Below are 12266 nucleotides of genomic sequence, written 5' to 3' on the forward strand. Positions count from 1 at the left end.
CATGTGTGTCTGTGTCTGTGTGTGTGTGTGTGTGTGTGTGTGTGTCTGCGTGCGTGTGTGCTTGTGCGTGCGCGCCCACCTGTGCATGTGTGTCTGTGTGTGTGTGTGCGTGCGTGCCTGTGCGTGCCCACCTGTGCATGTGTGTGTGTGTGTGTGCGTGCTCCCCACCTGTGCATGTGTGTCTGTGTGCCTGTGTGTGTGTGTGTGTGTGTGTGCGCTCCCACCTGTGCATGTGTGTGTGTGTGTGTACGTGTGTGTGTGTGTGTGTGTGTGTGTGTGCGTGCGCTCTCATCTGTGCATGTGTGTGTGTGTGTGTGTGTGTGTGCGTGCGCTCTCATCTGTGCATGTGTGTCTGTGTGTGTGTGTGTGTGTGTGCGTGTGTGTGTGTGTGTGCGTGCGCGCCCACCTGTGCATGTTGCCGTTGGTGGTGAACGTCTGCCCACACACGTTGCACTTGTACGGTCTCTCTCCGCTGTGCACCAACATGTGGCGGTCGAGCGACGACGCCGAGCTCAGACATTTGCCGCAGATGCTGCAGGAGTGATCCGTGGCTCCGGCGTCCGCGTTGTGCTGCACCACACACACACACACACACACACACACACACACACACACACACACACACACACACACACACACACACACACACACACACACACACACACACACACACACACACACACACACACACACACACACACACACACACACACACACACACACACACACACACACACACACACACACACACACACACACACACACACACACACACACAGACATGAGTTACACATAAATACTTTATTACTTATTATATATTTATATAAATATATAATAAATACACAGAAATAAAAGAGTCCTTAAGTGAAGTAATGTCACATTAAACGCATCAAAATATGAAAAATAAATGACATGTTGTAGTTTTTATTAATTCCTATTTCATTCTTTACTTTTATTATTTTTATATAAATATAAATATATATATATTAATGATGATCACCTGTCTGATGTGCATGGTGAGTGAATGCTGCGTCTGACAGTTCTTTAGAGATGTTAAATATGATTATAAATATGTTAAATATGATTATAAAGATGTTAAATATGATTATAAATATATTAAATATGATTATAAATATATTAAATATGATTATATATAAATATAAATATATAAATATTAATGTTGTGTACCTGTCTGATGTGCATGGTGAGTGAATGCTGCGTCTGACAGTTCTTAATAGATGTTAAATATGATTATAAATATATTAAATATGATTATAAATATATTAAATATGATAATATATAAATATAAATATATAAATATTAATGTTGTGTACCTGTCTGATGTGCATGGTGAGTGAATGCTGCGTCTGACAGTTCTTGATAAATAGATTTGATTATATAGATGTTAAATATAATTATATATATATTAAATATGATTATAAATATATTAAATATGATTATATGATTATTAAATATGATAATATATAAATATTAATGATGATCACCTGTCTGATGTGCATGGTGAGTGAATGCTGCGTCTGACAGTTCTTTATAGATGTTAAATATAATTATATAAATATTAAATATGATTATATATAAATATATAAATGTATATATGAGTGATGATCACCTGTCTGATGTGCATGGTGAGTGAATGCTGCGTCTGACAGTTCTTGTCACACAGAGGACAAATAAACGCTGAGCTGTCGTCTTTGGTTTCCTGCAAGAAACAAAACAACAACAATAACGTCAGACACAAATATTAATATTAATATTTATATTTATATATAAACAATGATGCACAGTTTAAAGTGCACAGAGATCAGATCAGCAGATTATTCCACATTTCTAAATGTGAAATAACTGAAACTGAGGAAAAATAACCACAAATATCAAAATATGCATCTTTATATTTACGTCTTTGTATTTATTCATTGTTTTATGAATATATTCATTAGTTTTTGTATATAAATAAACATTTTGTCAGAATATATTTTATTGATTTTTATGCCTTTATTTTTATTTTCTCTGCAAATAAAAATCAGAAACAAATCAATAAAAAATATAAAAACAAGAACAATTATTATATTCATTATAATAAAAAATATTAAAATAAATTTATAAATAATAGAATAATTATTATATTCGTTAAAATAAATAAATATAAAAAATATACAGAGAAATAATAATAGCAGTTTTTATATTTATTATAAAAAATTCATATTAAAAAATAACAGTTATTATAATTTTCATTATAATAAATAAATATTTAAAAATATATATTGATAGTAAATTTATAATATTCATTATAATAACTAAATATTTTTAAATAATCATGTTTATAAAAATAAATAAATACTTAAAAATATGGAGAAAATATTATTTTCATCATAAAACGAAATATTTAAAAAAATCTAAATAGTAAAATTATTATATTCATTAAAAATATATATTTAAGGTAACGTAGGGAAATAAAAGTGAAATAAACGCTGACAGTGCAGTGCGGCGTGCAGTGCGGCGTGCAGCGCGGCGTGCAGCTTGGAGGGGGCGTGTACCTGTGTGCGGCGTGCGTTGCGGCTGGGCGGGGCTCTCATGGCGCCCGTCAGAGACTTGCTGGGGGAGGGGCTTAGACAGAGAAGAAGAACAGCGTCACTTCACACGTTCAGAAACACACAGGTTTGATTCCTTCATGGCGTCGCAGCGCCGCAGTCACCTGGGGGACGGCCCGGCGGACGAGGCGGCCGACGTGACGCCGCTCTCTTCCTCGCCGTCTCCTCCGCCGTTGATGGTCCCTGCTGCTGACATCACCGCTGACATCATGGCGTTGATGGAGGACAGGTCTCCTCCCCCTTCAGCGCCCATCATCCCTCCTCCTCCTCCTCCTCCTCGGTCTCCGTTCTGCAGCGTCTCCGCGCCGCTCGCCGCCTCCTCCTCCTCCTGCTCCGTCACGCCGTTGGGCGCCCCTTTGAGGTTGTGGTGCGTGCTCTCGTCTGTAAGCTCCGCCTCCTCGTTGAGCTCCTGTCGCTGCTCCTCCGCGCAGTTTTCCATCACTGCTGAAGAACAAACACACAAACAAACAAACACACAAACAAACAAACAAACAAACAAACAAGTTTAAGAGACTTTAAATCAATAAAAACAATTAAATCTGAGGTTCGAACCGTGGAACGTGTTCGTGCGGAGGACGCAGACGCACGCAAGCGTCAAGAGATGGAAAATACACAGAAATAAGGAAATAAATAAATAAATACTGGATTATTTAAAAAATATACTTAAATAAATGAAAAAATGTATTAATAAAAGTATAAATACAGAAATAAATGAAAAAATACTGGATTATTAAAAAAATACTGAAATTACTGTAAAAAATAATATAAAATAAATAAAAATAAAAAATATGTGAGTAAATTAATAAATTTATCAATAATTTAAAAATAAATTAAACAAAATGTAAATAAATGAATAAATTCAAAAATAAAAACAGGATGAAAAACATAAATATGTAAAAAAATGTATTTATTGATCAATATTCTGTCATTAAGTTATATATATTTACTTATTTATGTTTTTATTTAAACATTTATTTGATCTTTAATTTATTTACTTACATGTTTATTACGGCCTTTTTATTTTAATTTAAGATACTTATTTATTTACACATTTATTTATTTATATATTTGCTTAGGAATTTATTTATTTAATGTATTTATTCATACATTTATTTCATCTTTTTGAAAGATCATTGATCTTTTATTTCATTTATATATTGTATCACTAAGTTATATATTCATTAAATTGATCTTTAATATATTTATTTATTTATTTAATTCACTTATGCATTTACACGTTTATTCATTCATTTATTTGCTTTATTTACTTATTTATTGTTTTTATTTAAACATTTATTGGAGCTTTAATTTACTTACTTACATATTTATTTCAGCCTTTTTATTTATTATTTAACAAACTTATTTATTTGTTTATTTATTTTCTTAAGAATGTACACATTTATTGTATTTATTTATACATTTATTTGATCTTTAATGTATTTCTGAATTTATTTACCTACGTAATTATTTCAGCCTTTTTATTTATTATTTTATTATTTAATTTACTTATTTATTGTTTTTATTTAAACATTTATTTGGGATTTAATTTAATACTTACATATTTATTTCAGCCTTTTTATTTATTATTTAACAAACTTATTTACGCATTTATTGTTTTTATTTATACAGTTATTTGAGCTTTAATTGACTTTTTATTTATTATTTAATTTACTTATTTACGCATTTATTTGTTTATTTATTTGCTTAAGAATTAACTTATTTATTGTATTTATTTAAATATAAATGTTTTAGTGTTTGTTGGAATAAAAAGGTGAATTTTAATAATTAAGTTAAAAGCTCTGAACTCTTCTTCTGCTGTTTCTGTGTTGACGTGTGATTCTGTGTGTTTGCAGCGTCGTTGCCATAACAACGTGCGCCTGTTTCCCTGTTTTAAACGGGTGAAGGTGACGGCGGCCGCGACCTTCGACCCGTGAGAGCACGAGAGCGGCGAGTTTGGCCGGGCGCCGTCGAGACGAGAGGAGGCGCCGCGTTCACGGGGAACACAGACGATAAAGAGAGGAGGAGAAGAAGAAGAGGAGGAGGAGGTAATTACTGTTTCCTGTTTGGCTGCTCCCACAGGAAGACGACCACTTCCTGTGTGTGTGTGTGTGTGTGTGTGTGTGTGTGTGTGTGTGTGTGTGTGAGAGAGAGAGACATTCCTCCTCGTTCAAAGAAAAGCTGAAAGAGGAAGACGAGGAGAGAGAGAGAGAGAGAGAGAGAGAGAGAGAGAGAGAGAGAGAGAGAGAGAGAGAGAGAGAGAGAGAGAGAGAGAGAGAGAGATAGAGACAGAGCAGAGAGAGAGAGAGAGAGAGAGAGAGAGAGAGAGAGAGAGAGAGTGAGAGAGAGATGAGAGAGAGAGGGAGAGAGGGAGAGAGAGAGAGAGAGAGGAGAGGAGAGAGAGAGAGAGAGAGAGAGAGAGAGAGAGAGAGAGAGAGAGAGAGAGAGAGAGAGAGAGAGAGAGAGAGAGAGAGAGAGAGAGAGAGAGAGAGAGATGAGAGATGAGAGAGAGAGATAGAGAGAGAGAGAGAGAAAGAGATAGAGATAGAGAGAGAGAGAGAGAGAGACAGAGAGAGAGACAGAGAGAGAGAGAGAGAGAGAGAGAGAGACTCTAAAACGATGGAAAATGGCGGCGTGGACGTAAACAAACAAACAAACAAACGTAACAGGAAGTTGATTTAAATGTAAATAAAGAAGAAGATGTGAAATAGGAGAGAAGAAGAAAAGCTGAGAGAAAGAAGGATGAAGGAAAGAAGGATGAAGGAAAGAAGGAAGTAGGTAGGAAAGAAAAGAGGAGAAGTGAGGAGGTATGAAGGAAGGAAGGAAGGAAGTAAGGAGAGATGAAGGAAGGAAGGAAAGAATGAAGGAGAGATGAAGGAGAGAGGAAGGAGGAAGGAGAGATGAAGGAGAGAGGAGGGAAGGAGAGAGGAAGGAGAGATGAAGGAAGGAAAGAGAGATGAAGAGGAAGGAAAGAAGGAAGGAAGGAGAGATGAAGGAAGGAGAGAGGAAGGAAGGAGAGATGAAGGAAGGAAGGAAGGAAGGAAGGAAGGAGAGATGAAGGAAGGAAGGAGAGATGAAGGAAGGAGAGAGGAAGGAGAGATGAAGGAAGGAGAGATGAAGGAAGGAAGGAAAGAAGGAAGGAAGGAGAGATGAAGGAAGGAGAGAGGAAGGAAGGAGAGATGAAGGGAGGAGAGATGAAGGAAGGAAGGAGAGATGAAGGAAGGAAGGAGAGATGAAGGAAGGAGAGATGAAGGAAGGAAGGAGAGATGAAGGGAGGAGAGATGAAGGAAGGAAGGAGAGATGAAGGAAGGAAGGAGAGATGAAGGAAGGAAGGAGAGATGAAGGAAGGAGAGATGAAGGAAGGAGAGATGAAGGAAGGAAGGAAGGAAGGAAGGAAGGAAGGAAGGAGAGATGAAGGAAGGAAGGAGAGATGAAGGAAGGAAGGAGAGATGAAGGAAGGAGGAAGGGAGGAAGGAGAGATGAAGGAAGGAGGAAGGAAGGAAGGAGAGATGAAGGAAGGATGGAAAGATGAAGGAAGGAGAGATGAAGGAAGGAAGGAGAGATGAAGGAAGGAAGGAAAGATGAAGGAAGGAGAGATGAAGGAAGGATGGAGAGATGAAGAAAGGAGAGAGGAAGGAGAGATGGAGAGATGAAGGAAGGAGAGATGAAGGAAGGATAGAGAGATGAAGGAAGGAGAGATGAAGGGAGGAAGGAAGGAGAGATGAAGGGAGGAAGGAGAGATGAAGGAAGGAGAGATGAAGGGAGGAAGGAAGGAGAGAGGAAGGAAGGAGAGAGAAAGGAAGGAGAGATGAAGGAAGGAAGGAAGGAGAGAGGAAGGACAGAAGGAGAGATGAAGGAAGGATGGAGAGATGAAGGAGAGAGGAAGGAAGGAAGGAAGGAGAGATGAAGGAAGGAGGAAGGGAGGAAGGAGAGATGAAGGAAGGAGGAAGGAAGGAAGGAGAGATGAAGGAAGGAGGAAGGGAGGAAGGAGAGATGAAGGAAGGAGGAAGGAAGGAAGGAGAGATGAAGGAAGGATGGAAAGATGAAGGAAGGAGAGATGAAGGAAGGATGGAGAGATGAAGAAAGGAGAGAGGAAGGAGAGATGGAGAGATGAAGGAAGGAGAGATGAAGGAAGGATAGAGAGATGAAGGAAGGAGAGATGAAGGGAGGAAGGAGAGATGAAGGGAGGAAGGAGAGATGAAGGAAGGAGAGATGAAGGGAGGAAGGAAGGAGAGAGAAAGGAAGGAGAGATGAAGGAAGGAAGGAAGGAGAGAGGAAGGAAGGAAGGAGTGATGAAGGAAGGATGGAGAGATGAAGGAAGGAAGGAAGGAGAGATGAAGGAAGGAGGAAGGGAGGAAGGAGAGATGAAGGAAGGAGGAAGGAAGGAAGGAGAGATGAAGGAAGGATGGAAAGATGAAGGAAGGAGAGATGAAGGAAGGAAGGAGAGATGAAGGAAGGATGGAGAGATGAAGAAAGGAGAGATGAAGGAAGGAAGGAAGGAGAGATGAAGGAAGGAGAGATGAAGGAAGGAGAGATGAAGGAAGGAGAGATGAAGGAAGGAGAGAGGAAGGAAGGAGAGATGAAGGAAGGAGAGATGAAGGAAGGAGAGATGAAGGAAGGAGAGATGAAGGAAGGAGAGATGAAGGAAGGAGAGATGAAGGAAGGAGAGATGGAGAGATGAAGGAAGGAGAGATGAAGGAAGGAGAGATGAAGGGAGGAAGGAGAGATGAAGGGAGGAGAGATGAAGGAAGGAGAGATGAAGGGAGGAAGGAGAGATGAAGGGAGGAAGGAGAGATGAAGGAAGGAGAGATGAAGGGAGGAAGGAAGGAGAGAGGAAGGAAGGAGAGATGAAGGGAGGAAGGAAGGAGAGAGGAAGGAAGGAGAGAGAAAGGAAGGAGAGATGAAGGAAGGAAGGAAGGAGAGATGAAGGAAGGAGAGAGGAAGGACAGAAGGAGAGATGAAGGAAGGATGGAGAGATGAAGGGAGGAAGGAGAGATGAAGGAAGGAGAGATGAAGGGAGGAAGGAAGGAGAGAGGAAGGAAGGAGATAGAAAGGAAGGAGAGATGAAGGAAGGAAGGAAGGAAGGAGATAGAAAGGAAGGAGAGATGAAGGAAGGAAGGAGAGAGGAAGGAAGGAAGGAGTGATGAAGGAAGGATGGAGAGATGAAGGAGAGATGAAGGAAGGAAGGAAGGAAGGAGAGATGAAGGAAGGAGAGATGAATGAAGGAGAGATGAATGAAGGAGAGATGAATGAAGGAGAGATGAATGAAGGAGAGATGAATGAAGGAGAGATGAAGGAAGGAAGGAAGGAGAGATGAAGGAAGGAGAGATGAATGAAGGAGAGATGAATGAAGGAGAGATGAATGAAGGAGAGATGAAGGAAGGAAGGAAGGAAGGAGAGATGAAGGAAGGAGAGATGAATGAAGGAGAGATGAATGAAGGAGAGATGAATGAAGGAGAGATGAAGGAAGGAAGGAAGGAAGGAGAGATGAAGGAAGGAGAGATGAATGAAGGAGAGATGAAGGAGAGATGAAGGAAGCAGGAAGTCTATCATCATGAGTTCGATCTCGTTTCCTGAGTGAATTTAAAAACATTTCAAAATAAAAGTCTCGTACAGATTTCTTCCCCGTCACGCTCGCTCCTGATTGGTCGATGACGTCGGCGCCCGTGACTTAATGTGACGGTGAATTAAAACAAACACAGACGACGTTAAACTAAAGAAATAAACTAATTAAATAAACTAAAGTAACTTAATAAACTAAATAAACTAAACAAACAGAAACTCACCGACAGACGACGACTGTTGCAGTTCAAACCTCAGGGCTGTTGCCACGGTAACCGCTCACCCCTGCTCTTGTTTAACTGACAAACACAACCTTTAAATGTTATTTTCTCTTATTTATATTTATATTTTACTCTAATATCACTTTGTTTTGAGTGTTGAGACATTTAAATAAATTAATCCACTTCATCGATTATTTTATTTAAACTTAATATCTTTGGGTTTTGGACCAAATCTTTGTTTTATAATTTAATAAATAATTATTTAATTATTTAATAAATAATTGTTTTATAATTAAATAAATCATTGTTTTATAATTTATAAATATTTGTTTTATAATTAAATAAATAATTAAACCTAAAATCAAACAAATAAAAATATAAACAAACAAAATAAAAACTATAATTTAAAAAAAATGATTAAAAATAAAATAAATACAAAAATTTGCCACGTCAAACATGATTTTCTTGGGCGAATATTATAGAAAAAAGTTTGTTTTTCATTTATTTTAAATTTAATATGAAGACACAATGTTTATATTTTGCATATTTAATTGTATTTAATTTATTTTAATTTAATTTAATATGAAGACACGATGCATGTTATTTATATTTACCATATAAAATCAAATTAAATTAAATATATGATGTATGTTTTTTCCATTTTAAATACATGGCATTTCCATTTTTGAAAAAAACAGTTTACCATATTTAATTTAATTTATTTAAATGTGCCGATATGATCTGTGATCTGTGTGTTTATATTTATCATATTTAATTTAATTTAATTTAATATAATATGAAGATATGATCTGTGTGTTTATATTTATCATATTTAATTTAATTTAATTTAAATATGCAGATATGATGTGTGGGTTGATTGTGTTTGTTGTTGTAATGTTTGTTTATCTGTCAGATTACAGAAGAACCACCCGTCTGATTGTGATGAAACTAGGTGAAACCGTGAAGCGAGGAGCGTGGACGGTGGAGCGTGGGGCGTGGACGTGGGGCGTGGAGCGTGGACGTGCAGCGTGGAGCGTGGACGTGCAGCGTGGAGCGTGGACGTGGAGCGTGGATCGAGGAGCGTGGAGCGTGGAAGAACCTGCTGAAGTTTGGGGCGGATCCAAGCGACGCAGCGGGACCAGGAAACGCGGCGAGAGTACGGTAAAATCACCGTTTTATTGTTTATTTCCCTTTGTTATTGTGGGATCACACGCCCTCACACACTGCGTGACCCGTCCTGTTTGGGGCGTGAAGCGTGTTGCCGTTCCCCAGATTAACGCGGTCTGAGCGTGACTCCACTCCACCGCACACTTCGTCCGGTCAGCAGAAAAAAAACACACAAGCTGACGCGGTTTCTCATTTCACCAGCTCCTGCTGAGAGAGGCACCTGTGGGCAGACGTTACCCAGTGACAGAGGCCTCTGCAGGGGGAGGGAGGAGAGGGACGCAGGGGGGGGAGGAGAGGGACGGAGGGGGGGAGGGAAGGAGGCGGGAGGGAAGGAGGGACGAAGGAGGCAGGAGGGACGGAGGTAAGGAAGGGGGAGGAAGGAGAGGGACCAAGGGGGGACCGACGGAGGGACGGAGGTAGGACGGACACATGGGACAGGGGGCACGGACGGAGGGACGGAGGTAGGACGGACACACTGGACGGGGGGAAGGACGGAGGGACGGAGGTAGGACGGACACACTGGACGGGGGGAAGGACGGAGGGACGGAGGTAGGACGGACACACTGGACGGGGGGAAGGACGGAGGTAGGACGGACACACTGGACGGGGGGAAGGACGGAGGGACGGAGGTGGGACGGACACACTGGACGGGGGGAAGGACGGAGGGACGGAGGTGGGATGGACACACTGGACGGGGGGAAGGACGGAGGGACGGAGGTGGGATGGACGGAGGGACAGAGGTAGGACGGACACACTGGGCGGGGGACGGACGGAGGGGACGAAGAGGGGATGGATGCATAGGATGGACAGATGGACACACAGGACGGAGGGGGATGGATGGAGGGACGCAGGGGGGCGGAGGGACGGGGCGAAGGGCTGTTGGATGCACGGGACTAAGGGGGTACGGACAGAGGGATGGACGGGGGAACGGAGGGATGGACGGGGGAACGGAGGGATGGACGGGGGTACGGAGGGATGGACGGGGGTACGGAGGGGGGACGGAGGAAAAGCTTGTGGCCACCTGAGCCTCGTAAATCCACGGGACAGCTGGGACGTAAAAGTCTCAGCAGCGACGAGCTTCAACTTTCTTTTACGTCAGAAACGACTTCATGTGTTTGTTTCATATTTAATGAGAATGTCTCTCAGCGTGTCTTAGAGTGAGATATGATGAAGGTGTGTTTATATGAACATATTTTATTTACTTTAATATGAACATATGACGTATTTGTCCTGCTGTACCGAACATGAACCAACTGTGAGCTAACACTCAGTAGCCAGTGTTAGCGTAGCATTAACAGTTAAGCATCTCTGTAACCAAACAATTACTGTTAAATTAGAGTGTTTCTCTAAACTGGGTCTGATATTAGCATGAACTCTTGAGTGAGTCGGCATTTTTCAGTTAGCTAAACCATGCTAATTGGATTAGCTACGGTTTAAATGTTTATTTTGCTCATTTTTTCCAAACAGTTTCATCCCTAGTTGTAAGCTAAGTAATGTTAGCAGCATGAGTAGCCAGTTAGCATCATCAGACCGGGGGGAAAGTCAAATGCTTATACTCTGCTAGCTAGTTGGTGTCTTTTAACAGCGTTAGCCGAGCGTTAGCTGTTAGCATCGTTAAATGTTAGAATACAGTTGCTATCGTGAAATGCAAAACACCGTTCTGTAGGAAGTTTGTTTCAGTGTGAAGCATGTTTGCAATTAAGCATCTCCGTTTCTCTAAATTGGGTTTTAGCTTAAATTCTTGAGTGCGACACGGAAAGTCAGCATTTTTCAGTTAGCTAAACCATGCTAATTGGGTTAGCCCCTGAATGCAAGTGTTGCTACGACTGAGCCACGGTTTAAATGTTTATTTTAATTAATAAATGTTATTTATTTTGCTTATTTTTCCCTGCTGTACCAAACAGTTTCATCCCTAGCTGTACGCTAAGTAGTTAGCAGCCTGAGTAGCCGTTAGCATCATTTACAGCCCCCAAAAAAAGCCAGAGGCAAACTGACAAAAGTGACACCTGCCTTAGAAAGCAAACAGCCATCCTCAACTCCCTTTCTGCGTTTAACTCGACCTCTTTTTCCTCTTCTCCTTTTATATTTACATCACTCTCTTTTAGCAAACTGGGGTATTTTCTGCGGCCCGGGTGTCGGCTAACAGTCTGCGTTTAGCCGACACGAGGTGAGGGATGGAGAGATGTATGGAGGGGAGAGATGGAGGAGCAGAGGGGGAGGACGGGCTCAGTGACCATATGTTGGCTATTTATTACCTCCTCCTAACTGTCGCTCCCTCTTCATCTCTTTCTAAACGGCTTCACACACATACGTGCAGAGCAACGCCCCAAAGACACACAGGGAAAACCAGATTCCAGTCAACATTTCTTTACACATGCATCCATTCAACCCGCGCTCAGCGAGCTTCTCAGCCTCCATTTGAACCGCAACCACTCACAGCTCATGCAACTCACTTAAGGGTCATTATGACTGAATATAAAACGCTAAAATACCTTCAGTAGTAAAAGCTGAATTAAAGAATCAACCAAAAATGAAACAGAAATCTACTAAAATACAAAAACTGCTAAAAAACAAGTTTTAAGTTCAAGTATTTGCCAACTTCCAACTATTACAAGTAACCGTCAATGATTAAAAGGTGCAGAGTGAAGCCATGTTAGCATTTGAAGCAAAACTACGCACTTTGTTTGTTCTGGCAGATGATGTTAATTAG

The 12266-nt window shown here is 40.5% G+C and overlaps 1 protein-coding gene across 4 annotated transcripts in view; it reads right to left on the minus strand.

Annotated features, from left to right (window-relative positions):
* LOC310963407 (ras-responsive element-binding protein 1-like) overlaps positions 1-12266 on the minus strand; it is a 72483-nt gene that overhangs the window by 27918 nt on the left and 32299 nt on the right. For 2 of the 4 annotated variants that reach the window (XM_083936240.1, XM_083936242.1), the window contains 4 exons: positions 2714-3050; positions 2556-2625; positions 1631-1720; positions 407-570 (listed from right to left, as the gene is read on the minus strand). In XM_083936240.1, the coding sequence (XP_083792366.1) occupies positions 407-570; positions 1631-1720; positions 2556-2625; positions 2714-3050 (661 nt within the window). Of the gene's footprint in view, positions 1-406; positions 571-1000; positions 1038-1630; positions 1721-2555; positions 2626-2713; positions 3054-12266 lie in introns of those variants that run through there. The other 2 variants (XM_083936241.1, XM_083936243.1) reach the window with 2 other exon arrangements.

The sequence above is a fragment of the Echiichthys vipera genome (assembly GCF_963691815.1).
Source record: "Echiichthys vipera genome assembly, chromosome: 21".
Lineage (NCBI taxonomy): Eukaryota > Metazoa > Chordata > Actinopteri > Perciformes > Trachinidae > Echiichthys > Echiichthys vipera.